The sequence below is a fragment of the Neopelma chrysocephalum genome, unplaced genomic scaffold (assembly GCF_003984885.1).
Source record: "Neopelma chrysocephalum unplaced genomic scaffold, ASM398488v2 Primary Assembly neopelma1_24, whole genome shotgun sequence".
Classification (NCBI taxonomy): domain Eukaryota; kingdom Metazoa; phylum Chordata; class Aves; order Passeriformes; family Pipridae; genus Neopelma; species Neopelma chrysocephalum.
The window spans coordinates 19,846,429-19,874,377 of NW_020897693.1; the positions used below are offsets into that span (position 1 = coordinate 19,846,429).

The window sequence follows — 27,949 nt, forward strand, 5'->3', positions numbered from 1 at the left end:
GATAGCAGAAAAGTGGATTTGAGTAACTGCTCATAGACTTAGGAATAAATCAACTTTTTTTTGCTAGAACAAGAATATTGAAAGCTTCATAGATAATACCTATTGTAATCCTCATTGTGGAAAAATGAGATTTCCTGATGAATTTTAAAAGTCGAAAATCTCTGAGGAATGATTCACAGGCTTTTGAAGCAAACCGTATTGGGAGAGTCTGTGAACACAATAATAATTTGGCCACATGACCAATAAATGTAAGCTGAGTCCTTGAAAGAATTATCAAAAAGCTTCCTTACATAGAGTCTCTGAAAGCACATATCTGACAGGAGAGGTGCATCTACAAATTCCATGAGCAGAATAGAAAGGTGCTGCTTTAGCTATTGGTATGGTGACACACATGCTTGGGCTTGCCTCACTTGGGCTTTGGAATTCTGCCTCTGTGTCACACATAATCTCCAGGACCTTCTTGTACAGAAGTGGGTAACTAAGGCTACCCTGCATCATGCACGTCATGCATGAGGTCATCATGCTGCTTTAATAAGTGACAGTGCTCTCAGGCCCTTTTCTTTTTGAGTCTATCTTATTTTGATGCTCTTAGCTGCATTCTGTTTCTTAATGACTGAAAGTAAAGGCCAGAGTAGTTCATGAGTGACTAGTATATTTTTTAATTGCTGTATGTTGTAACCTGTTTCCAAACAGAACATAAATTCTGCTTTGAAATATGTGACTGTCTGAATTTACCGACCTTTTCATTACCTAAGTAAGATGTGAAACTTACTTGCTTTTGTCTTTTTTTTATGATTTTTCTTTTGATTTTTATTAGAAGGAAGAGCATTTCTCATAGCTGTCTTGAAATAGGAAAAAAAGATGGATTCATGTTAAAAATCTAGAGAGAGTTGATAGAAATTTACTGTTGAAGCAGCAAGTTTTTCTTATATTCCATCACTTTTGAGTTCCCATCAAGTGAAAGGGTTTGGTGGAGCTAGTTAGTGTTTTAAAGCCAAATGTAATGATTGGGAAATGTTTTAGTCCACAATTTGATGCTGTTATTTGTTCCTTATTAATTTTTTGACAGCTAGTATTGTTATATCTCTTAGTTATTTTTAATGTGTCTTATAGCTCTAAACCAAGAAATTGAAACTGAACTTTCAGTTCACGTTCAGAAAATTAGCAACCTTCTTAAATTTTGTGTGTGGAGAATGAGATAATTTAAAGCCTCTGCTCAAGTAGCTTTTGATATTTTTAGCTTAAACTCAAATTCAGCAGAAACTCGAAAGAATTGTCAATGCCTTAAAGATACATTTAGTCTGAAAACACAAAGATTTCAGAGGATTGTAGAAACTTGCTTCCAGCTCTTCGTGTCCTCCTTTACAACACTACTGTGTGTCTGACTCTGCTTGGTACAGCACAATGCTTTTATTGTCTCCCATCCTACTGCATGTCATTTGCATAAATTTATTGATTATTACAGTATATTGAATGTAATCTTTTTGTATTCCATTTGCTATGAATCTAAGTGGTTTTCTACAACTGAATTTCACTGCCATGTTGAGTTCAAAGAGGGAACAAAATAGATTAGAAAGTCATCATTTGCTTCTCATTTGATTAACCTGGAGTTGATGTTTTTTAACTCATAGCAAACTGAGACTGTATCTGTACAAGCCCCCCTTAATGCCAGGGAATATTCCCTAAGCACTGCAGCTTGGTCATTCATATTGCTAAATTGTTTGAGTATTCTTGGTGCTGTTTGGCCTGGGACAACTGGTATTTCTCATAATGGTTTGAAGGCACAGCCTGGGAACTGGCAGGGACCACGACCATACCTGACTGGCAGTTTTTATGTGGCTACGCTGCTTTGGAGGCTGAGGGTGCTTGATGGGCTGAACATAGGCTGGTCTGTGCCACGTGAACTGGGCACTTTTACATTGCTGGTGACAGGAGCTGACTGAAGAGCTGAGTTACCAGTAGAGGGATTATGGGTGGAGAGTTAATTTTGGGGTCTGAAGTTTGTTGCATGCAGTTTAGCACCTTTGTTTTAATAGCTACGCTTCATACTAAGTATCAAAAAACCCAGAACTATTTTTTTTTTTAAATGTGCTGTCCATGAGACATCTAACAGCATGAACATTGTAATGTTCTTCTGTGGGAAAGAATCTGCAGACTGTCTTGCAGCCAGACTCTGCCTAACAGAAGGTTAATTTCTAAAGATGAGGAAAAGAACCTGGGGAGAAAAATTATTTGATAATGGGACTCTGAAGGACACAATGATACACACAGAATAATATTTAAAGAGGATGCTTTTAAAAATCCTTTTTGGGTCAGGCTCTAATTTTTTAATCACTTTTTTAAAAGAAGTGTTACAAGTGAAATGCTTTAAATTGTACAGAGCACTGTGCTACTTTGATCTGCGCTTTGTGCAGCCTTGATCAAAGCTGGCAGCCATTTTTAAAACAAAGAATTTGCGATGATGTGACCTTTTTTTAATTTGAAGAGAGCAGACTATACAGATCTTTAATGTAAGAAGCACCCAATATTTCTGCTGTAAGTCATTACACTGAAGAGAGAAGTCTGAGCTGAATTTCCTGGGGGATAGATGGTCATCTTAAATGGCACAGCTGTCCGAAACAACTTCACCATGTGGTCATTATATTCAATACTCTTTTGAAACAAAAACAGTATTCGCTAGTAACTGAATTTCTAGTTAGGTGAGTGATGAAACTGTTCTCAATCTAAAAGGGAAAATAATGGAACTACAAATATAAAGGATTAAGTTGTCATATTTCAGTGCATTCTGAGGCTTTGTGTGAACCTGTCTTTTTCTGAATCAGTTCATTGTAATAAGACACTTGTATTAATGAGTTAAGGGACATGTATTTAAAATGTATTGATTTAACATATGCTCAATACAATAAATTTCTTTTGGGACAGAACTGACCATTGAGTTGCAAACTATAAGTGACAAAATTTATACCTCATCTTAAAGAGTATTGTACCAATACTTTGTAGAAGGGTAGCTAGTTACTTAAATCTGGCATAAATGCATTAATGTCTTGTATTTCAATCCTTTTTAAATCACTTTGCTTGAACCTCCAGTTCTCTACCCATTGCTTGCTCATTTCTTGCCCCTTTCAGTGTGCCATAGGCACAAAATCTTAATTTGTAAAGGGATAAAATTTAATGCATCTTCGGCTTGGAAAAACTTTAAATGCTGATGAAACTTCTTCCTTCTGTCTCATTTTGAAAGGGAAAAAACCCGCAATCTCTGCATGTATTTTACTAGTCCATGGAAAAAAGCATGTTTTTCTTAAACAAGCAAATATGTTTTTCTAAATATTCTAAAGGCTTTTGTTTTATTTGTCACAGAAAACATCACGTCTGAGAGGGAAGCTCCAGTATGTTCTTCACAGGCAAGGTCTTGCCATAATATTATGAAGATTTTTTTGTTTTGAAAGCTTGCCAAAGGGTCTTTGTTCCTCTTGGTAGTACCAACAATGTAGTTTATTACTGGGCTTGTAATGACTCAGAAATATGTGACCTTAATTGGGACATGTAGATTCTCTGGTTCTGATGCCTGGGGTTTTTTACCATTTTCAGCAGATCTGCACTTTTTAATTTTTGGAAATATATGGTATTATCTTTTGCTTTATGGAAGTATTGGGCTGGTTGAGTTCTTATGTGTTCTACGACTACTTTTTAGATACAGATGATGTGAACCATCTTGCTTTTTGCTTTCTGTGTAGTTAAACAAAGTATGGTATGAACCCCTGAACTATCTTCATAGTGTGCCTTGCCCAGTTTTGAGGTTGGTGTGGTATGAAGTGAGTGGGGAAGACAAGGACAGTAAAAAGAAGTAGTTCTGTCCAGCCTAAGTAATTTTTGTCACTAGGAGAGCCAAAATAGAAGAAACTGATAGTATCTGCTGCTTTTTGTAATGTAACATTTCTAATTAGGTGAGCTGTGACTGTTCATTGCACCTTTGGCTGTTAATATGCAGCCCCCAGTCCTTGTAAGATGGAAATGAACAGAGGCCGCTGACCTGGCAAAAGAGCAGAATTAACAATTTACTGAATCACTAGTCCTGGCAAACTTTGTTGTTAATATATTTTTGAGAATAAGATGCCAAGAGCTCTCTCCGTGAACTCATAAGTGACCTTAAATTACCTCCTGTTGTTTGAATTCTCCTGGAAACTGCTAAAACCATACAAATTTAGAAACTATTTTTTTCCTGATGGTCTTGTATAGCTTCAAACCTTTTTGTAATTTTTTTTTTTTTTTAAGGTTTGGGAGGTACAATAGACAGTATTATTTTTTTTTCACAATTTAAAAATGCCATGTAAGTTTAATATTGCAAGAATTTTTGAAGAGTTGAGCCACAGTCAAGAAACTTGTTTGGAGATTTGAGTGCTGATTTTTGATCTTCTCAACAAACATTGAAATCATGTCTGAATTTGTATAAGTGTGTAGATTTTTCCTTCACATCCTCTTTGTGGAAGTCAACTGCACTTGTAGTCCAGACTAGTCAGGTAGGTGTTTCAAGAGAAAGGTATAAAAATAGACCGATTGCTGTAAAGGGCTTTAGTCAGTGGAAACATCACTGTTCCCTGCTTATTGGAGAGTGAGTGGACTAAATGACCTTTAAAGGTCCCTTTCACCCAAGCTATTCTGTGGAATCATAGAATCATTAAGGCTGGATAAGACCTCCAGGATCATCACATCCAACCATTAACCTAGCACCACCAGGTCCCCAGGTAAACCATGTCCCCAGCTGCCACACTCACGCATCATTTGGACACTTCCAGGAATGGTAACTCTATCACTTCCCTGGGCAACATATTCCAATGCCTCACCACCCTTTCAGTGAACAAATTTTTCCTAATATCCAATCTAAACCTCCCCTGGCACATCTTGAGGCCATTTCCTCTGGTCTTGTAACTTGTTACCTGGGAGAAGAGACTGACACCCTCTTCACTACAACCTCCTTTCAGGTTTTTGTAAAGAGCAATGAGGTCTTCCCTGAGCCTCCTTTTCTTGAGGCTAAACAACCTCAGTTCCCTGAGGTTGCCTCTTCTTGTAAGACACATACTCCAGACTCTTCACCAGCTTCATTGCTCTTCTCTGGACATGTTCCAGCACCTCAATGTCTTCTTGTAGTGAGAGGCCCAAAACTGTACACAGTATTTGAGGTATGACCTCACCAGTGCTGAATACAGGGAGACAATCACTGCCTTAGTCCTGCTGTCCGCACTGCTTCTGGTACAGGCCAGGATGCCATTGGCCTTCTTGGCCACCAGGGCACACACTGGCTTGTGTTCAGCCAGCTGTCAACAAGTACCCCCAGGTTCTTTCCCTCCAGGCAGCTTTCCAGCCACTCTTCCCCCAACCTATAGCTATGCCTGGGGTTGTTGTGGCCCAGGTGCAAGACCAGAGGCTTCACCTTGTTGAACCTCATAAAACTGGCTTTGGTCCACCAGTCCAGTCTGTCAAGATCCCTCTGCAGAGCCTTTCTGCCCTCTAGCATATCAACTCTCCCACCCAGCTTATTGTTACCTGCAAACTGACTGAGAGTGCACCCAATCCTCTTGTCCTGGTCACTGAAGATATTAAGCAGGACTGGAAAACACCACTGTGGCCAGCCACTACCCGGATGTAACTGCACTCACCACTCTCTGGGCCCATTCATTCAGCCAATTTTCTCCCCAGTGAACAGTGCACCCATCCAAGCCATGAGCAACCATGATTCTATGTGTGCCTCTGTGCCTGTGGGAATAGTGACATCTGATTCCCCCCTTGAGAACTGTGCTTAATAAAGATAGCTGGTGGTACTTAATAAGTGTGGGATGAAACCTATGTGTGTGCAGGTAGGGTTGATGGAGTATCTGTTTCCCAACCTATGATTTTGGCAAGAAGCCCTGCAAATATTTTAAAAGCTGGCCAGACTTTCCTATTAGAAAGCACGTACTTTTATGTCTTTATTCTAAGCAAGCTAGCAACTGAAAAAAAAAAATCCCTCTGATGATTAAAACAGATACAGTCCAAAGTCTGTTGCCTGAAACTAGCAGGAATACATAAATCTACTTTTTTTTTAATTCCTGTGAAATGCAAAAGTAGAAGCAACTGCTGTATATCACTAGTAAGTGTCCTTTAAACCTTCTCATGTCTCCAATTATGGAGGCATAATTTCTTTAAAATAAGAAATTTTTGTAATAAAGTTGCAATGCTTCTGGTTTGTGTAGTAACATCATAAATATAATTGTTTGATTGTATGGAATAGATTACCAGATTTGTTTTATTAACAAGAAATACTGATACAGCTTGTGTAATATTCCAAATTATAAACAAAATATATATCTATACTGTAATATAGAATCAGGTTACATTTTGGTTCTTTTTTTAATACGTCTGTAACAACTTGAGTAAAAGGATTTGTTTTTTACTGGATTAATTTGATGAGACTAATAGTGCACCAGAATAAGAGAACATGGTAAGATACTCCTTTCTTGGCTTAACTGCTGCTGATAGCTTCATGCGAAAGACAGATTTTTCAATCCCAACCTTGGCAGATAAGACTGTATTTACTCGTAAAGGGAAACAAATTATTGCAAGAAATCTGAAGCCTTTTTGCTTATACTCTTAACAATAAATTTGACTATAAAGTGGAAAATTTTATAGTAGTTCTGAGTTTGGATAGTGAAAAATCAGTTTTAAAATAAAATTGCATTCAAGTTACCTTCATTGCTTTATTTTTATGCCTTTTAAAGTCTTTTAAAATCTGAAGTGACTGTTTTCTTATGTGTCAGTTTTCAGTGGAACTTTTAAAATCAGAACTCTTAGGTTTTCAGTTTTTCAAGAAGATGTGAGCTTTTATTTATTGTTTATATTTTATTACTTATATTTTATTTATCCCTAGAGGTATTTAAAAGATGCATAGATATGGCACTTAGGGACATGATTTAGCATGGACCTGGCAGTGTTACATTTCTGATTGCACTCGATGGTCTTAAAGATCTTTTCCAACTTAAATTATCCTGAAACTTAAGACATTTTTTTAAAACTATTGCTGTATACCAGTAGTTGTAGTTGTAAAAAACTGATATTTGAGACCAAGCACGAGCGAGTTCCATGAGCACTTGCAAGGTTCACCCAGATTAAATAATGCCAAATACAGGAAATTTACTTTTAAAAGTATGAAGTGGAGCATATCAGTTTTGAGTACAATTGAAATTCAGTTGTTGCTGATAGTTTTACAAAAAGAATCTGCCTTGTTGAATCTATACTGGTATTTTAAAAAAATTGTTAATATAAGTTAGTATTTTCAATGTCTTGTCATCTGTTTTGCTTCATTTTTACTTTCTTTTGGTCTCTTGTATAAAGGTGAAGAAATTAGCTTATTGCTAGAAAAGTATATTTTATAGGCTTAATAATTGTTTTGGGGTGTTGTAATTTTAAGAGCTGGTGATCTAATAGCAAAAATATCAACTTGAGCTAGCAGATATGTGAGAAGAAAATACCCACTTCCAGATGAAGGGAAAAAAGGCAGAAATCTAATCTTGATAGTGTCGTTGTTCTGTTGTCTGAATATTAGAAACAATTGTTAGCCCTTACTGAATCACTGAAAAATTTGGATCACTACTTTTTCGTCCCACCTCCTTGTAATAAAGTCAAGGAACAATCCTTTTTCCATCTCCATCCTCTGTCTTCTCACAAAATTAATGGCCATTTATTTTCAGAGATACAGCTGAGAATTGATATTTGTCCCCACTGTCTTAAATGAGAAAAAAATTAGTAATGTTGCTTTTCTTTCCTTTCACATGGAATAACAGACATCCGCTAATGACCTGGGATCCTAGCCAAGAGCTAGCAGCAGTGGGAGAAAATGCAGGATATTTATAACTTCATTATAATCCATTATTTATTCCTTACTGTCTTCATTGTAAGAGAGATATCATTCAGTATAAAAAAATCACCAAACTAACAAATCTCACAGTATTTATTTTGCTCATTTTAAGACAATATCAGTAAAACTGCTCTGCTTTTCTTTTTTTTGGGGGGTAGATATTCAGGCACAGATAATGATGGTATCACAACATTTAAAGTGACAAATTACATTATTTTTTTGGCATGAAGTAAGATCTGGGCCAGAGGAATGGGATGTCTAAAACATCTTCTGGCCCTGGTGGAGTAAAACAGTGTGGCTGTAGTGAGGGGCCCAAAATTGTACACAGTATTTGAGGGGCCGAAAACCGTACACAGTATTTGTGTTGCTTCTTCCAACTGTGACATTAGCCTTTTCTAGACTTTTAGAAAAACTGAAGTTTTTAGTTTCCCCTCTGGTTCCATTATTGAGTGGTCTGGCCCAGAATTCACTCAGGAAAATTTTTCCTATATGGTATATTGCTGACCCTAGTGTAAGTCACTGTGTTATTGTTCTGCTGGTGAAGATGCACTGTACAGAAATGAAATCTGCACCTCTGACATCCAACCCAGCAAACAGGCACCCGTGTGTATAGAGCAGCACTCAAACCTGCAGTCACAGGTTCCTGGGACAGAGAAACAAACCACTTAGTTGCTCATCTGCTCATTCAGTGGTTTGTAGGCAGAGTGTGGCAGGTTGTGTGTAGCTAGCTATTTACTTGTAATTTTCTCCTTCCTTTCCCGAAGGATGCTTACTGCAGTTTTTATCTAAAGAGCTAGATAACACAATGATACTACAAAGTCGTCTGTCTTTGCCTTTGGGAAAAGAGTAATTCACTCCTTTGCAGAAGGTGGGCATAATTAAAAAACCTCAATGTTTTTTGAGCATGTCTGATCTTTAAATATGTTGGTTTCTTATAACATTTGATAAGTTTGACACATACCTGCCCACCCACATCCTTTATTGCAACTGTGTCATGGCAGACTTATCATATCAAGGGAAGAAGTGCTCAAAATCAAACAAGGAGTGTTCTTTAGCTGGGACGTTTTGTCAGAATGTGTTCCCTAAGTCTTGGTTGGGAATCCCAGAATTATACAACTGCTCTGAATTTTCCTTTGGCGTGCATGAGAAATATATGTCCAAGTCTGTAGGACTATTTTACATAAATTGAATGGAGCTCTTGGAAAAATAGTACAACTTTACAGAACGAGGATTCAAGTCTGAAGCTGGACTTCTGCCAGGTGATCCACCTGTATAGATCAGAAAAAGAAACAGCTCCCCGAGACAAACAGTCCTTTTCCTATAGAACTAGACTATAGTTCCCATAGTCACTTTTAAATAGTGACAGTTTGTAACAATTAGCTTTTGAGGAAAGATGGAGAATGTTTTCACCGCATCTCCCTAACAAATATTGCTGTTCTCCTGGAGAGAATTACTAAGCCTAACATCTAATTCACAATTTACTAAAAGGAAGTGATTTTGTGCATTCCTTAATGGATAGGATTTGCCTCTGTTGGTTTAATGGGCAGATGAAATACCAGAATAAAGCTTACATAGAACGTAACATGTTATGTGTGAATCCTAAAGCAGTCATTAATAAAGTAAAAAATTGACTAACGTTTTTCAGTGTAGAAAGCTTTATTATGACAAGTAAGGCTGAACTGAGCTAAATCAGATATTGATACAGTATCAGATGTTATGGGGTTTGGATTGTATGGATGTTACATACAAATTGCTCTTCTATAAATGAGTGATAACAAAAGAGGAATCCTGGTTGGGCGGTAAAAGAGAGATCAGGGAGAAATGTGGTTTTGTACAGGGACATGAAAATACACAGATTGATATTTACCATCGGTGAATACCAGCAATTTAGTAAAAAGAGAAGGAGAAAAAAAAGAAAACAGAGGGTGGAGTTGTGCCATTGGTGATGAAGCACTTCAGAAGTTTTAAAAGTTCAGGTTCTATCAGAACATTTATAAATTAGACTGATGTGGTAAGCACAGATTGTTTCTTTCTTTTTCAAAAGGAGACAGGTTTTTTTATGGTGAATAAGATGCATTTTCATGATTTTATAATTCAGTGATAAAATGGCAGGAATATAAAGCTACCACTCACCCTAATCAGTGTTGCTTATTTTCTTCCTCTCTCCTCCTAGAGGAACAGTATGTATTTCTCAAACATTATTTGGGATTTTTTCTAATAGTTTTATTTTCCAATTCTGCTTAAATACCTTCATCAAGATTGAACTTTCATGCTGTTAAATTTAGTGTGTGTATGTACATCACCACACAGAGCAGACAGTTTTTCCACTGGAAAAAAATCACAGCTGATAAGATGAACAAAGCAATCATTGTGTCCTCTCACAGGGAAAATTAAAGCACAAAGGATTTAAGGACATGCAGGAAGTCTGTTGGCAGAGCCAAGAACAGAACTGTCTCTTAAGTTCTGGTGCAAATGCCTCTGCCATGGGCCAAGCTTCTTGAGCTGGAGAGAAACTGTTCCTTTCACTGCCCTGCTTCCGGTTTGACTGGGAAAAAGAAACTGAAAAGGCAGGATAGAGAGAGGGAAGAGAAATAACCCTGGTTGTGAAGCTGTGGTCTCTTAACAAGAGAGAAGAAATGTTCCCAAACTAACCAACCGATGCCTTCCCCCCCCCTTCTCTGTATCCCATTCAAGCCAAAAAGTAATGTTGCTTAAGTAATCCTAATGTCACAGTAGAGGGTTCTGTGCAACTGATCAGCATAATGTGCTTCCCTTTACTTCTGCTTTTTCTGACCATGTACAGAAAGCCCTTCAGCTGACATTTGTTTAATATTCTTTAAGAGAAAACATATTCAGAAAAAGCCTTGCATTATTGGAACTACTCCCTAGATTTGTTTTCACATATTCCTTCCTTGCATCCCCTTTCTACTTTTTTATTTATATTAATCTGGGGGAGTTTATGAAAGTTTGGGGACCAAGGCTTTCATTATTTTGGCAGAAATTGTTTAGTTCTGCATAACTCTATTTCATGAAATATTTTTTCACCTTAAATCTAAGTCTTGGATGCTACATCTGAGATGTAGCAGCATTTTAATTAAAAAAAATTTCATCATAATCCAAACAATAACAGCTTGAGGGGGGCAAGATTCTGGAAGGAAAACACACCAAATAATGAGATACAGCATATCTGTTGTTCATAGTGGAGATTGTGGCAAACACATACTGCAGGACTGAGGCTTTTAGGTTTTATGCAGTTGCTTAAACTGTCCTGACCTATTGGTTGAGAGTAATTTTGTTTGTATAATAAATAATAGCACCTTTTTTATACTAAGATCATTTTGTAGCTGGATCTGCTACAATTGTCTTGATGCTCTGAAGCTTTCTATCTACTGATGAGGAAGTTTTCTGTTTTCTTGTGTGCATGGCAAATCTTAATTGAAATTCGACCACTGAGTTTTTTCAGCATTTATAAAGTCATTTGTTGGTTCTATGGTGAAAAGTAGCAGTTGACTGTGGTAGCTATATGTCTTATTTGAGTTTAGTCTTTTCCTCTTTCATTAAATTGTGGTATTTTAAAGGCTGTTTTTAAAATGTGCTGCACAAGAAGATCATTTTCTTCTGTTTTTTTTTCTTCCCAGTTACATGCCTGTGGGAATTTATCTTAGTATTCTAACTTTAACCTAATATTTTATAGTAAAACTGGTTTGGTTTTAGTGAGTTGTTTGTCGATATTGAGGCTTGTGGACGGTGCCTATAACAAGTAGCAATTTTATTTATTCAAAAACCCTTTTTTTTGCCTTGACCAAATAAACTCCCTTGAAATTTCTGAAATTTCGAAGAATAGCTTATTTTCCTAATTTTAATATTAAATATTGACCATTTTGCACACAGGCAAATAAGAAAACAGTTACTGTACAAATAAGATTTGACAAACTACTATTAGCTTGTTGCTCCTACAAGGTGTAGGTTTCTCCCTTCTACTCCTTCTGCTTTCTCCTCCCTTCTCCTCTACTTCAATCAAAGTTGGTCTCTGCCTCTTCCTTGTTCTTTAAAAAAAAAGCAAATATTATTTACCAGCAATTATTTAGGGGAAAAAAAACCAAATGCCATAAAACCCCTATTTATCAATATTTTTTCCTTAAATTTGCAAATGTGGCATTACATGCTGTACCTGGAAGTTTATTGGATTTTTTTTTCTCATGTTACTCTGAGACTTCATTTGAGTGACTTGGGAAAACTTTCAGCTTCCTAACTTACAACAAAGTTGTACAACAAAGTACAACAGACAATTTACTGTCATATAAAACAACTGCTTTTTGTTTCCTTTTGCAATTCAGGTTCTGATTGGATTACGAAAGGGAAGTTTTATACTTGAGAAATTCATATTGCCAAACCTTCATTTCTGAAAGAATGCCCCCATTATCTTCAAAAGTAAAGCATTTTTTACTGTAAGAGGGACACTATCACAGAATAAAGGCAGCCCATTCCACTTACAGTGTAAAACATTTGCTGTCAACTATCCTAGTCGTATATCTATTCAATGCATAGTAATTCAAAGCAAGGTCAAAGATACCCATATTAACTGAGCCTCATGTTACAATAGTCTATAGCATTAGTTTAAATCCTATGCATTAAAGAAGAGTTTGATTATCTTTATTACCTTTTGGAGGAACAAAAGAAAAACTGCCAGGCAACACACTTGTGTCTTGTCTTTGTGTGTGTCACATAGAAAGGACCTAGATTACAAGTGTTATCCACAGGCCATTGATTTGATAGTAGCTAAGGGGTCAAGGAACATAAAAAAAAAAAGTCTTCATAGTATACACTATTTCCGGTATCTTCTAATGGAGCATTGAAATAGAGTTTGAAATGTTCAAGTGACCTGTTGTTAGACTTTACGTAAATGATTATTACCTAATATAAAACAGTCTCACCCCCAAATATGTTCATATACAGCAACTTGGGCTGCATGATTAGGACATTTTAACTACATTTTAGGCCAAACCTTTCCCTTTCTCCCACCTGTATTGCAATGAGGACTGAGTTGTATGATTTGGGATTTGTTAGACTTGAACTGGAACCTGGCCACGTTCACAGAATCACAGAATATGCCAAGTTGGAAGCAATCCACAAGGAATGCTGGTGAAGTACCTTGAAGGATAACAGTTGTCTTAATGCCCTCTCATAACTTCTTCAGAAAGGCATCGTTTTTTTCCACTATTAGGACTTTTGACACGTAATATAAGTTGTAGAATGTTTCGCAGATCACCATGGGATGTGAGCCACGTACAGCTGGGCAAGTGCAGGGAAAAGACATTGCAAAACCAGTTAGAGCCTTGTTGAAAGAAGCACTCTTGCATGGAACAAACTGAACAGCGCCAATCACGCAGAGCAGCTGTGCAGGGAAGACATAATCTTCCCAGCCAAATGACATGTTCTCTGCAGGAAGCCATATCCAACTCATGTTCTTTGGAAAGCCTCATCTTACTGAAGTTTCATTTAAAAAGTGAGACTTGGAAGAGTCCCAGAAGAGTCTTCTTTTTTTTTTTCCTCCCCTCCTCGTGATCAACAAAACCCATGATTCAATCTATTATATCATGAAATATGCTAGTACATATGTCTTGAATGATTAATTGTAGTATTTTTTTGTATAATCTGCAGCTGTTATTGCTGATGGGTATTTGGACTAATGCCTCTGATATTAGCACAGAAAAAGCTTTGTTTTCAATTACTGTCCTTCATTTTTAAACAAGTAATAAATTAATTGCTATGCTTTACATTTCCATTTTTTTCTGCAGTACACTAAAACAAAGAGGCTTTTCTGACTAAACTGAGACTATATTCAATTAAATGAATTGTAATTTATCCTCACAAAAGAAAAGAGTAATTTACCAGGAAGAACAAACACAAAACAGTACGAATCAGCTTTTAATAGAAGTTCAGTAAGTAATTTTTGAAATTCTCATGCTTCATCATCCTAGGGTTGTGTCACTGTTTTCATAGTTATCCAGCTTTGCTTGTATTACACATCTTTTCTCAAGGCCTAATTCAAAAAGGTCTGATTTAAACCATATTTGTAATAAAGTGTCTGAGCAGCCATGTGTATTTAATAGAGAGTAAATATAAGTTTGCTTTGTTTTACTGAGAATTTGGAGTCAGAGGCTCTTCCTTCAGGGAGTCCAATGTATGTGGAGAGAGTGCCCAATAATTTCCATAGTTGGCTTTAATTGCTTTGGATATTATAAGATTGCAAGGAACTTTGTGAATACTAGTAAGAACATCTCACAATTTTCTAGTAATGGATAGTATTATTCCTGCTTTATTTGCAGGAAAATCAAACTGTGACAATGTTAAATGAGTTGCACAATGTCATACAAAAGTTTCAACAACAGAGCTAGAAGTAAAATGCTGTTGTTATACATAACCAACTTCGATGTCCAGATAACGTTGTTAGCGTTGCTATCCCGAAGGCTTACCACCTTGGGAAGATTTCATTTTATTATGCTTAGCTCTGTTATCTCAAAGATCCATGGTGAACCTTCAGACAGGAGGACAGCTCTTAATGAGGAAACTATCAGAGAATCAAGATACTTCTCTAGGTTGCATTTATCCCTGTTGTAAGAGGTTCTACCATATGAACTATAGGTTTCAAAATTGATATGGAGTACTCAAGCTGGTTTTAGGCCACTTGTGTGTACAATGAGCCATGCAAAATTCCTGAATTCAATGTTGATACTCTGGAGTGGGCACAGTATTGCCTTGCTCCCATTACTTCAAGATAATGCATCCTGTCATTTCTTAATCCTTTATCCTGCTTGACTCCTGTCTCATTCAGTTTGCCCCCAAATCCTACCCTCTGGACTACACACTTTTCTGTCTTTCACACTTTTGTCATTGTTCTTCATCCTCCATATCAACAACCCACTATTTTCCTGCACTTCAGGTTTCAAACCACTGTGGTTGGCATACTAGTATTGTAAGAAAGATCTAACAAGTGAATGCAGAACACTTAACACTGAGTTTGATAAATTCGAAAGACAAATACTGTGAAGATCCCTGTTCCTATGCAGTTATTAAAGGGGCAAGATCAGCAACTAATGGAGAATGTTTATAATGAGACATATTATTCATGGACTGGTTTTTTTCTTTTGGTCTTTTCAGGTGTTCCAGGACCTTGGCACTTCTGTGTTGTCGGGTGCATTTAGAGGATACAACATCTGCCTTTTTGCGTATGGACAGACAGGTTCAGGAAAAACTTACACAATGATGGGAACACCTGTGAGTTACACCATTCATTTTAAACTTCGGTTTGAGGGCAAGATATCTAGCAGAAACATCTCTTTATTTTTAAACTGTTATTGTAGTGCTTGTTGAGCAGAATGCTTATATACATGTTTTATTTGGTATTTAAGTGGATAAAATGAGAGCCTTTGCGTTTAGGTAAACCATATAGTGCAGGTAAAATACTAGAAAATACAGTATAGTTTAAATATTTATTATTAGATAATCTTCATCTTACTATGCGTGAATCTTACCATCAAGTTAGAGGACAAAGAAAAGCTATACACCTGAGTGTATAGCCCTGAGTTTCAGAAACTGTAACCCAAAGTAATGCAAAGTATTAATTCTCATGGAATATTTTGGCAGTCTGAACTGTGCTGAAATTAAATTACTTTCACAAATAAAACCGAATAAAATTCTCAGTAATATTTTTGTAACAGGCTTAATTATTTACTTGAGATCTTTATTTCTTGCAGAAGTTATTCTTTGGCTCATGGAAACTAATACTCACTTCACTTCTAGTTTTGAAATGTATTTGAATAGAATTTGCAGAAGCTGTTACATTTTGAGATTGTCTACCAGGAATCACTTAAAAAGTGCATTTTAATCTCAGTAGTCAGATTGATAGAGTCAGTTACAGTTCTGCTGTAACACAGTGCAATTTGATTTTTATTCATTAATATTCTTAGCTGTCGGTGAAACATGCCCCTAAAAAAGAAAAAAAATTTAATAATTTGTGTAAGTGTACCAGTATTTCCTACATCCATGGGATTCAATTTTCAAGGAGAAATAAGGGCAAAATGAGTTCAAACCCTGAACATAAGAAAAAGACTACTCTACTGTGGTTTGTGCTTTTGACAAGAATTTTAAAATTTTATCTTCTCAACAGACATCAGCAATAGGATCTTGTTAAATAATTGCCCGTTTCTCCATTAATTTTGTGCAAAATCAAGTTTTACGCCATGAAAGCCTGAAGAATTGTTAAAATTGGAGTTAATAAGTGATAAACTAGGATATTTGTATTAGACTGTTTTGAAAATATCTTAGCAATTCAAAATGGCCACATCTTGAAATTATTATTTCCAAGGAAATTTCTGGATGTAGTCTTATTCTGAGAGATTTCTTACTTAGATAATGATTTCTTTCTCCAGTGGAATATTGCTTTGATCTGATCTTTAATAATGTGTGTCTACTGTGAAACAGCATTCAAAACTAAGAAGAAACAAGTGTTTGGTATAAACTGAACTTTTGTACGTGGTGGTCTTCTTGATAAACCTGGACTTTCTCCCCTCAACACCATTTCAGGTGTGCCTTCTAAAAGCCTTTTGTGCCATTCAGCAAGCAGATTCCACCTAAGCCTTGGAGTCTTTCCCAGAGTGTGTTGGCACTGCAATCACTGAAGTGTGAGCAATTGCGTCATAAGAACAGTTCGTCAAACAAATCAACACCATTTCTTCAGTGCTGTGTAGACTGTTTGGGCAAAATTTAAATCAGCTAGTTTGGGTACTGTCAGCAGCCCCATATCCTGTTCTCTCTGAGAGACAAAATTTATAAATCTAGCTGTTTGAAGACTGCTGTGTGATGCCGCAGCACGAAGAAATAAAAATAGAATAAGGAAAAAACACAAAATATTCATGACCAAGCAAACTAGTTTCAGTGTTGGCCTGGCTTCATCTAGACTGCAACACCTCTGACATAGATGTGTCCAGTATCTTTACATTAAACAGCTCTTGGATTTAACCCATGCCTCTAAACTTCTCATTGATGCTGTGTAAGTTGCTCTAAAATTACTTTTGCTATAGATAACCATACTGTTTTAAGCTACACTTCAGAGCTGTTTGTGCTGTAATCCACCATGAAGTCATTACTGTGCTATGATTCTGTCCTTTTCTTATAACTTGGCTTTTATTTTAAAAATAAGTTTTGCTTGAGTGGTAGCAAGTATATTGTTTAATTTTTTTTTTTCTGTTTATTATTTGAAGGCGTCCATTGGGCTGACACCTCGTATATGTGAGGTATTTTTTTTCCTTCACCTGCATTTGTTTAAGCAGTTACATTTTCTTAATGTATTTAAAATTTACATGAACTTCTGATTTGTGCAGGGCCTCTTTTCAAGGAAGGATGATTACTCAGACCAGACAGCATCTTGCAGGGTAAAGGTCAGGTAAGTTTGTCACTGGTTTGGACAGTGATATGAAAGCTTTCGACAACATATTCCTGTGATCAAACTAAGTAAAAACTAGTTTATTTTGTTTCTATTTTCTCAGATGATAGTAATTTTGGAGCAAGGGGAAGAACACAGAGGAAGGATGAGAAAGTGCTGGGTTTAGGTTTCCATCTCAGTATAGTTTTTGGATGTTCACTTTTGTGTAGACAGCTGAAATAGGAGTGTAGTGAAAAATTACTTCCTGTTTGTTTAACTCCTAAATTTGAGCCATAATCCTACATTCCGTTCTTATTTATCATTTCCATGGACTTAATGAGCCATATGTTTGGAAATCTGGGGCTTTGAACCCGCTAGTGTAAAACATCTATGTAAGATTCAGTTAGTTACATTGTCTAAATATACAATTTATCCTTTTGTTTTCATTTTGAGTGCATTTAGCTTTTTTTTTATCCTATTCAGTTTTCTTGAAATCTATAATGAGCGTGTCCGAGATCTGTTAAAACAATCAGACCGAAAGAAACCTTATACGCTTCGAGTTCGAGAACACCCGGAAACAGGACCATATGTACAAGGTGAGAGTGGGCTTCACAATTAGCATCATCAAAATTGCAAGTAAATGTGTATCAGGTCTGTATATATCTTTGCATATATTCCTGGCATGTTCCTAATTTCTTCTACTCTTTAAGAGTTACTTTCCTCAAGTCTTTTTCATGTTAATATGATCATGTATGATACACTGAAAGCTTTGCCTCTGTTATCCTACTGGCTGGATGTCCCGCACCTTTTTGGTTGCTTTTCCAGGTATAGGTCATATGCGAGCCATGGTATATTGCTTTCTTTTCTTCTGAAAAAATGTTAACTTTATCAAGAAATTCACCAACATCAGCTCTAAATGCATTCTCCAGACCAGTCTAAGGTCCCTCCATACCTGTTTTGGTATCTGGCAGCAGAATGTACATTTAAAAAAAGAAAATGTAGATAAATTCAACTGTTGGATGTTGCAGGGCAGGCCATGATTAAAAACTGTATTATCCAAGCAAGAACCCAAAAAGCTTCATTTTTCTTCATTAAACTGATAAAGCTCAGGAAGGGTAATGTAGGTGCATTATATGATTAGAACCATCATGGCCTTTTATTTCATAGAATCATAGAATTATAGAGTCATAGAACATCCTGAGTTGGAAGGGACCCACGAGGGTCTTCAAAGTCCAACTCCCAGCCCTGCACAGGACAGCCACAAAAATCTCACCGTATGCCTGAGAGCATTTCCAAATACTTCTTGAAATCTGTCAGGCTTGGTGCAGTGACCACTTCCCTGGCGAGCTTGTTCTTGTACCTGACCACCCTCTGGGTGAAGCACCCTTTCTGAAGATCCAACCTAAACCTCCCTGAACAGAACTTCATGGCATTTTGTCCTGGGTCCTGTCACTGGTCACCAGAGAGAACAGATCAGTGCCTGTCCCTTTGCTTCCCCACCATGAGGAAGTTGTAACTTCAATGAGGTGTCCCCTCAATCTCCTCTTCTCCAGGCTGAACGGACCAAGTGACCTCAGCCACTCGTTTTATGGCTTCCCCTCAAGGCCCTTTCACCACTCTCGCAGCCCTCCTTTGGATGCTCTCTAACAGCTTTGTATCTTTCTTACTTTGTGGTGCCCAAAACTGCACACAGGACTCAAGGTGAGGTTGTCCCAGTGCAGAGCAGAGTGGGACAATCCCCTCCCTCGACCAGGTGGTGATGCTTTGCCTGATGCCCCCCAGGACAGGGCTGGCCCTCCTGGCTGCCAGGGCACTGCTGACTCGTATTCAACTCGCCATTGACCAGGACTCCCAGGTCCCTTTCTGTGGTGCTGCTCTCCAGCCTCTCGTTCCCCAGCCTATACATTCATCCAGGGTTGCCCCATCCCAGATGCAGAATCTGGCCCTTGTCTTTATTAAACCTTATATAAACTTTATATAAAGTTTATATAAACTTTGGTGATTGCCCAGCCCTTTGATTTGTTAAGGTCTTTCTGCAGGGCCTCTCTGCCTTCGTGGCTGTTAAGGTATTTTAAAAAACTGCTTTTATTGTCCCCACAGTACTGTTCAGCTTCAGTACCAGTTGAGCTTTGGTGACACGAATTTTCTCCCTACATTTTACTCCTTTGTGCTTGTAACAGCAGCCCCTTAGACAGTTTGTGTTCTTTAGTGAATCGTAGCTTTCAAATCACGTGACAGAGAACAGATGAAAATGAAAACATGTTTTTTCCTATTTCAGTTGTCTTTCTTACTTTAGTTCTTCTCTCTCATTTTTCTACTTCCAGTTCATTTTCAGTTTTGATTGGTGCCTTCACCACAGGGTCTCACAGAGCTTTCATTTGCTATTAGGCCTTTGGTATTTTGTAAATCGATTGGCTCCTGGTGTAAAGTTTGCCTGCTACATCGTGTGTCTGACCAAAAACTGACAAAAGGCACATGTCAAAATCAGTGCACCAGTGCAAAATCATACATTGTAGCTTTACACTGGAGATCAGAAGGAAGAGCCTTTTCCAAACTGATGCAAGTTTCATAAATTAGTGAGGTTTTTTAGGAAGCAAATGCATACATTTCCTTTTCAGTTTGCCTTATCTAGTGGTCAGAATTCCAAAGTTGCATCTGGTATCACTGGCTCTGCAACTGCTTGGCTGGCTACTAAGTGGGTAGTAACAGCTTGGGGGTATGCATTTAGTACACAAAATGCGTATCACACAGAACTTTGTGGGTCCTGTCACATCAGATCAAATACTGATTTTTTCTGGGTTTTAAATAGAATTTTGTGTCAGTTTGTTTTGTGAATTTCTTTTTTTCTCCCTGGTTCACTTTTTCCCTCTCCTTTTCTTTACTCTACAGCATTACACATTGGATTGTTATCCTCACTTTAGAGATTAAGGCAAAATGTGACAACCGATAGGGTGACTTGACTGTGTGACTGAATAGAGCCAGGAATTCCCATCTCTGATTTCCTGGACACCTGCTGTATTGGTCACAGTACATCTAACAATCAGTGGTTGTTACCAATTCCTCTTCTCAAAATTTGAAATCAGTGCTTGGAAAGTGTTGAACTTGCATAGTCTTATACACAAGGGCCTATCTTGCATTCTAGTTATTTCAGCTGTGCTTTCCCAGCACATCAGCATCCTGTTTAAGGAGAGTTGGAAAATAGATGAATTGATGGTCTCATTAGTATGGCAAACTTATCATTCTTTGAAAAGCAGATTCATAGACATTTGGCCTTTATTGAGGTCTTTCCAAGATTCTTTCTACCTGCTTATCGTAGAACTTCATTGTTGGTGGAGTACAGATACTAATTATTTTCTTTTAGCAACTGCTCATTCACCACACAAGAAAAGGTCTTTAAAATGCTTCCTTCCTTGGTAATTTCCATCTCTTTTCTCAGGCCTTATATCTCCAGTGATTCCTTGGCTGCATATAATGGTGTTTCCCTGTTTTAAAAGAAAATACAGTTATAGCTTCTGCCAATGGGCTGGCTTGTCCTTTGTCAGTATTTTGTCTTCTTCTGGAACCTTCCAGGCCCATTCTGTCACTTCTTTTTCAATTCTGTAGTGACTTTTTTGTTGTGGGGTTTTTTGGTTGTTGTTGTTGGTTGTTGGTTTGGTTTTTTTTTTTTAAATTTACCGCCTTTGAAAAAGGATTTTATGCTTAGACACAGCTGAAGACTTTGAGTGGAACAGTTTTATGCTGGAGTTCTGAAATATGCTGTGAAAGTTCCTAGTTGATTAGATTTTGTAAACTGAGAGGAAAAGATATTGGCAAAGGATTAACCTCAGTAATATTTACCACTTTTGGCCACAGTTGTAAGTTCAGTTTTAATAATTTATTTTACAAGATTCTCTCCCTCTGTATGTTATGACAACCTGCAAAAACCATTGTGTTAATACCAGTAAGAAAAATTTTAATTTTAATTGTATGATTCACATTTTTCAAAAAACTGAACACATGCATGAAAAATGAAGTAATTTCTCTACTGAAGGCATCATGGGATGTGATTAGAGGCTGTTGTGAGACCATGTGAACAGAAGTGATTTCAGGTTCTGTAAGTCAGTGGCTTAGGGCAACAGATGACATAGTTGGCTTTTTTTAGATGTGTATATAAATATATATTAATGAATAAATTTGCCTATGTACAGGTTATGCAATTAAGAACTGTGACAGTTTGCTTTACTTTAGACAGCTCTGGTGTCTGTTGGGGAGAGTGACTAATAAAGAAGGTGTGATAGCTCATTTTGGAACTGCATTCAGTAGCTCACATCAAAAACAAGCAGCAGTGACAAAGTCCAAAGGTCTTTTGAATGCAGGTGAAGAATACAGTCAACTAGATTTTAATACGATCAAATTTAAGAAAATGAAGAGGTTCACAGCACTGGTACAAAGTGCGCTTCTCAACTGCAGTAATATATTGCTTCAATTAACAATTGCTGAGCTCTGTAATGAGGACATTGCACGTGTTGTAGTCGTCTTTGGCAATTTTATGTAGTGTCTCTGTGCAGGATCAGAGTATTATATTCAGCCAGAATATTATTTCCAATAGCTAGGTGGCTGAGATCAAAATTATCAGCAAGTTTATTAGAAGGGCAGCTTGTTTTGTGTTTCTCTCCCAGGCAATTTGCTGTATGGGAGAAATAAAAATGGTGAACATCAACAAGGCTCAGAAATTTTCCGTTATTTTTCATAGATCAAACAAGATAAGGACTAGCATCTGTATTTGCATCATACTTCTTGCAAGCAATCAGAAATTTTAAGGTGTGCTGACTTTGATCAGGAGCTCCCCAGTGTACCATTAGTTTCAGTTGTGTGTTTGGTGTCAATGATATCCAGAGTATAGTTAGCAGTGGATGAAGAACAGAGAGAGACTAAAATCAGAAAACTTAACCCCTTTAAGGGTGCTTAGATGCTGTGGGAAATGCAATTTTCATTTGCAAGTCTACTAAGGAAGTCCCATCTCTGAACACTAAGTATTTTGAATAGTTTCCAGCCCATCGTTTTTACATGTAAAAGCTGAGAGATTGTAGCCTTTAAAATGCTGAAAGTGTTTCAGTGCTTTGGATTGGAATCATTTCAAACTTCTCTCTCACAGATGGTTGCACTGTTAAGGAATCAGCCTCTCTTAAATCAGGAAATGATGCAATCTATTTTATTACTCTGAGACAGATTTCGGGGGAGAGATCTTTTGTTACTCCAAGGCAGATTTCTAGACGAACAAGCGTTTTTGATCTTTCTATGGGATTTGAAAATGACCTTTCTTTTTCTAACAGCAAACAGAACATTTTGTCGTTTCTTTTCAAGTAACATTTGCAATATTTCATTAGTCTCATAAAAAACTAAATGCTCTGAACTCTGTACTAGATTCACTATTCCAGTGCTTATGGAAATGTAGGCAGGTAAGAATTTCTTCCTCTATTTTTTATAGCTGGGTTTTTATGTAGTTAAATAAGACCCTGAAAAAGGATCCAGGAAAACAATGTAGATAGTTTCCATATTCTGAGCTTTGAAGATCCCAGTGCTGCTGGAAAAATAATGGGCCTGTTTCTCAAACGGAAAATGTGATGACTTCTGGAATTAATGTGTTGTAAAGGGACACTAGAGAGCAGAAGAAATACTTTTGTTTGAAAATCATTCTATACTTTGTGTGTGTGCAAGTGTGCATGCATGCATGCTGCAGTGAGGGGGTTTTTTAAAGTGTAGGTGATCCAAAAATCTTTTTTTTCTTTATGTGTATCAGTTGTTAAAGGACTAAAGTAAATTCGCATCTTTGACTTAGATTTTGTCTTCATTTAAAGTTATGCAAGCTGTTATACTGTAAGAATAGAGTCTAACAATGTCAGAAGTACTTATTTCAGTCCTGTTGAGTTTTTCATTAATCTTGACTTGCATTCTAGCAGTAGATAAATTATTTGATCCGAGTAAATCAAATTTTTTCAGTACTTTGCCTTCACCCACACTTTGGTGGTATGTAGTAAAACTGTCCAAACCTGAATCTGTGGTGGGGAGAGAAAGTTACCCTGGATTCCAGCTGTGAGATAAAACATTTTGCACGGGAGTGTTTTACTGGGTATTGTGTAATGAAGACTTGCTTCATAGCTCAGGTGTTTTTTAAGGAGTCTCTGCAGTACAAATGATAAATAATCATCACCATAAAATGGAAATGAGGCATATCAAACTGGATTTATGGGAAACACAAGCCTGTTAAGTTTGTATGTCTGCTGGAATTTGCATTTTGCAAGGAGCTGGCAGGGCTGGTACAGCACAGCAGCACACTGCCCTCCACTGGGGCCTGCTCAATCACGACCACCCCTCTAACACAGCGGGCTCTGAATGCAGTATTTCTTTCATTTGTTTAAGGGATTCCCCCCCTTAAAAATAAAATCAAATAGAAAAACCCCAAAGCAAAACAAACAAACTAAAGCCTAAACTGAAAGCAGAAGACAAGAAAAGGCCAGATGTTTCATACAATTATTTGGGGAGATCCCTCAAAAACCCTCTGAGGAGAAAAGTGCATGAAGACTTCTAACTGTAGGCTGAAGCCTAGCGAAATAATTGGTGAATATTCATAGGGTTAGTTGGTTCTGAATTCTGTTAGTTGTGTGAGCAGAACCACTATCCAGAGGCAATGGCAAAAACCTTTTTTACAGGATCTGTACCCAATTAGTAGGAGTGACATAGCTGAACATTAATTATGGAGTTAGAGTTTTACTGGTTTTTAAATAATATTGTTCTGCAGACAAGCTGGAAAAAGATCTGCACTTTGAAGGCACAGTGCATCACTGAAGGATGGACTGCAATTTTTAACTTTATTTTTAAAAAATAAAATATTTGAGATTTTCTAAAATAAAAATTACTCTACTTAAGAGACTACTTCTAGAATAGACTGTCATCTCAGCAGAACATCCTTATGCTTCTGATGTTGGGTAAATTGTTGGATTAACTGGCTGGAATTTCCTGAGAAAGCTATATATTTAACTCTTCTTGAATCTTTGGCAGGATTGACTCAGCATTTAGTTACAGACTACAAGCAAGTTGTAAAACTTCTAGAAGAAGGAATAGCTAAAAGGTATTTTATATAACAAAACAGCTCCATCTGTATTTAACACTTCTTCCACCGTGTGTTAATTTCATTGATGTTTATTTGTTGCCAATGCTTTGTCATGACAGGATGTCAGATTTGCTGATCCTGCATAGAACATACACATAAGATGTTATGTGTCCTCATATTATCCACAGCAAGATATAAGCACTCATGAAGTTGTTTCTTCAAAACCGATCCCATAATGACTTACCCACAAAATTCAACCATCTGTCTGTGATAAAAGATGCAAGCCAAGAAAATATTTTGCTGTAAACAGACATCTGTTTTTCCCCTTCACTTGCTCATGACACTTTAGACTGTATAGCTTTCAACTCTCTTGTTAGTTTAATTTAGTTATCTAAAACTGCTGAAAATATAGTGTATATTTATTTATTTTCCAGAAGTATTTGGTTTATAATTATTTGTTTTAATTTCTATTAATATTTTCTTTAAAAGTTCTTAGCCCAAAATCATGTGTGTTTGCTATGAGAGAACCGCGGGATTTGGCACACTGATGAAGTCAATGATTTTGACTCTCTTTAGTCAAGACAGTTTTTAATCTTCTCAACAAGAAGCCTTGAATATTTTTACAACTGCCATTACAGAAATGGAAAAAGTCATATTTGAAAGTATCCTCCAAATGCAAATCACAGTTCTAAAATTGATATTAAGTCTTATCATAAGATAGTCAAGATTTTAGAATATGGGGAATAGATTTTAGATTAGTCAAGATTTTAGAATGCTGGGAAGTAAATAAAAACTAAGCCACATTATCACAAAAAACATAGAATATACATCAGGATTAAGTTTTGCTGCTTCTGGTTGTAGCAATTAATAGATGCAGCTCTATGGTAAGAATAGACTATTTCAGAACAACAAAATTCCAGTCTGTCTACTAGTGTAATCCTACAGTTGTCTCATAGCTAAGGAAATTGAAGATGTAAAGAAAAAAAAAATCAGAAGTGCAATATTTTGTATATAAGTTTTCGTGCTGCTAAAGTTTCCGACTATGTCATTTGCATGAAATAAAGCAATAACTTCTTTTTCTGAGTATTTCTTCCAAAACTTATTTGGAATATACAGGAGACTCTTGCTTTCCTATAGTCTTTATTTTCATTAAATATTCTGCAGTGTATTTATTAGCACATCATAAATACAATCAAACTCATTTAAAACATCTGCAGTCTGGGAAATTATGCCAAATGAACCTCAGCAGGATCTTAGGGATAAAGAAAGTGGTGAACAGGTTGCAATTGCCCCATAGGCAAGGAGAGGAGCAGATGGGGCGTGATGGCTCCAGGTCTGACTATACAGGAAAGATAGGAGGGGGCTCTCCCCTTGTACATGGGTAGTGCATTTCATGGGGCAGAGGATATCCTCTGTACTAATAGCAACCAGAGTTTACTGAAGGCATTTTTTCTACCAGTTGGTTTTATCAGGTCATCTCCAGCCCTGCTTTGGGCACGCTTGCCCATTATAAAATAAATAAATATGATTTTCAACATGCAATCATTATTTTTGTTGTTACTCTCAGTATTTTTTTTTTCTCTTGACACTTTACAAGACTCAGTTTCAAATGTTTAAGACTAAAATTTTTATAATGCAGCAAATGCAAATTTCCAAAAGTACAGTCCTGACACTGTAAACAACTAGTGAATCTAGATAATACTATCAGAACAGTTAATATTAAAATGTACAACACACACCATGGCATAATAGAATATACGAAAAACTAACACATATGTTCTCCCATAAAATGTTCAAATGGGTTGTGTGTAGCTGAGATGTGAACCAGCCCTCCAATTATCTTGTGTATTGTTGGAGGTGAGAAGCGAGTACTAACACTTTCTCCTCCAAATCCTGAGGCACTTTCTTTTTCTCTTTTGATTTATAAACTTCGGTACTGTTCCCTTATATTCTCTACCCACCGTAGAGCTGTTTTCTGTCGTCTGCTCTTTACCTAATTGTCTTCCTCCTCCAATATCTGGAGACTAGTTTATGTTCTGCTACCTCAGCTTAGGCTTACTTACAACCGTAATGCACTAGGCTGCCTGTAGCTTTTGGCAAAACCTGCTCACGTGGCTGTGGAGGAGGTGTAGGAAGCAGAGAACAACAGGGAGGAGAGTCCTGGCTTTACCCGCATGCTCTGGGTGCTCAGCAGTGTATGCACAACTGCAGCTTTCTGCTCTCTAGTGCAACTGGTCTCTGCAGTACTCTGACAGCTGGGCTCGTAAAAAAAGCATGGTACCACAGTCCTTTTCTATACTGCTAAAATTACCTACTGTTGTTGAGGGTAGGCTTGGCAAAAGTGATGTTAAAGGCTGTACATGTAGCTGATACTCAAGGCAAGCTACAAGAGCAACAAAAGAAAAAGATCTGTGACCTGGCTTCTACCCTAGGCAAAATCCTGCTTTCTTTGGGTTTGTCTAATTAAAACAACAATAAAGAAAGTAGAATTTCCAAAAGTTTGCATTACAGAGACAGTGGGACAGTGCTGCTTCTCCTGCTCCTGTGCCTGGTACCCACTTGCCAGGGTGCAGTAGGTCAGAGCAATAGAGCTGTGTGACCTATCTGTCCATGTCATAAAATCAAGCAAGTGCCACACAGTGAATTACAGTATTCATTTAGTACTCACATAGGTAGACTGGTTAATCTCACTGGACTCCTCTAACAGTGTAAAAGAACTGTATCAGCCCTTTGGCATAAAAGAGCCCCAGAAGTGGGGTATGAAGCTTTTTGGACCATTAGGAGGGGCCAAGGAATAAAAATGGGGACAATATGGAGAAAATGTGCTGGGCTGGTGCGTTCAGTGATGTTGGGGTGGACTGTTTGATGCTGTTGCTGGCTGTACTTCTCTGCTGCGTTCTGTGCTTATGCAACACCTTACACCTGTGCTATAAAGCTGCTTTAAGCTATTTCTTCAGAGTGCTGCTGGTGGACAGAAACAGCTCTAATCAATCCTCGGTTTCTGCCCTTCCAGATTCTCTGCCAAATGCTCTGTGATCAGATCCAAGAATGCAGCCTACCATGTTCTCTGAGTTTCGCATTCCTTCATCTTCACTTATCTGCTGTATTTGTTGGTTTTTTATTTCCCTGAATACTGGGAAGTAACCCTTTGTAATTTAATGGTTTGTTCTTCTTTCTAGAATCACAGCAGCTACACATATTCACAGTGCCAGCAGCAGATCCCATGCTATCTTCACCATCCACTACACTCAGGTTAGCTAAAAATAATTCAACTTCCTTTTCACACTCAAAAGCATTGTTCACTGTGTTGTGAATTGTTTACTTGTCATTGTTTTGTGCTGTTCGTATTAATCTCAGTGGAAGCTGTTACTTATTTCCTTTGGATCGCGCTGCAGATGTGTTACACTTCCTACACAGCCTGATGTACTGAGTGTTTACTGAAGTATTCTGTTCCTTTGTGCAAGCTTATAGTCAGAAGTGATGCCAAAGACTCACTTAAAAAAGAAATGTTTTCAGTTTTAATCAGCTCTTTGAAACGCAATACCCC

The 27,949-nt window shown here is 37.3% G+C and overlaps 1 protein-coding gene across 1 annotated transcript in view; it reads left to right on the top strand.

Annotated features, from left to right (window-relative positions):
• Positions 1-27,949, top strand: part of STARD9 (StAR related lipid transfer domain containing 9) — a 98,665-nt gene that overhangs the window by 22,745 nt on the left and 47,971 nt on the right. The window contains exons 4-9 of the mRNA XM_027706901.1: positions 15,050-15,166; positions 17,152-17,184; positions 17,272-17,333; positions 17,796-17,908; positions 24,351-24,420; positions 27,582-27,654. Coding sequence (XP_027562702.1) covers positions 15,050-15,166; positions 17,152-17,184; positions 17,272-17,333; positions 17,796-17,908; positions 24,351-24,420; positions 27,582-27,654 — 468 coding nt within the window. The remainder of the gene's footprint in view (positions 1-15,049; positions 15,167-17,151; positions 17,185-17,271; positions 17,334-17,795; positions 17,909-24,350; positions 24,421-27,581; positions 27,655-27,949) is intronic.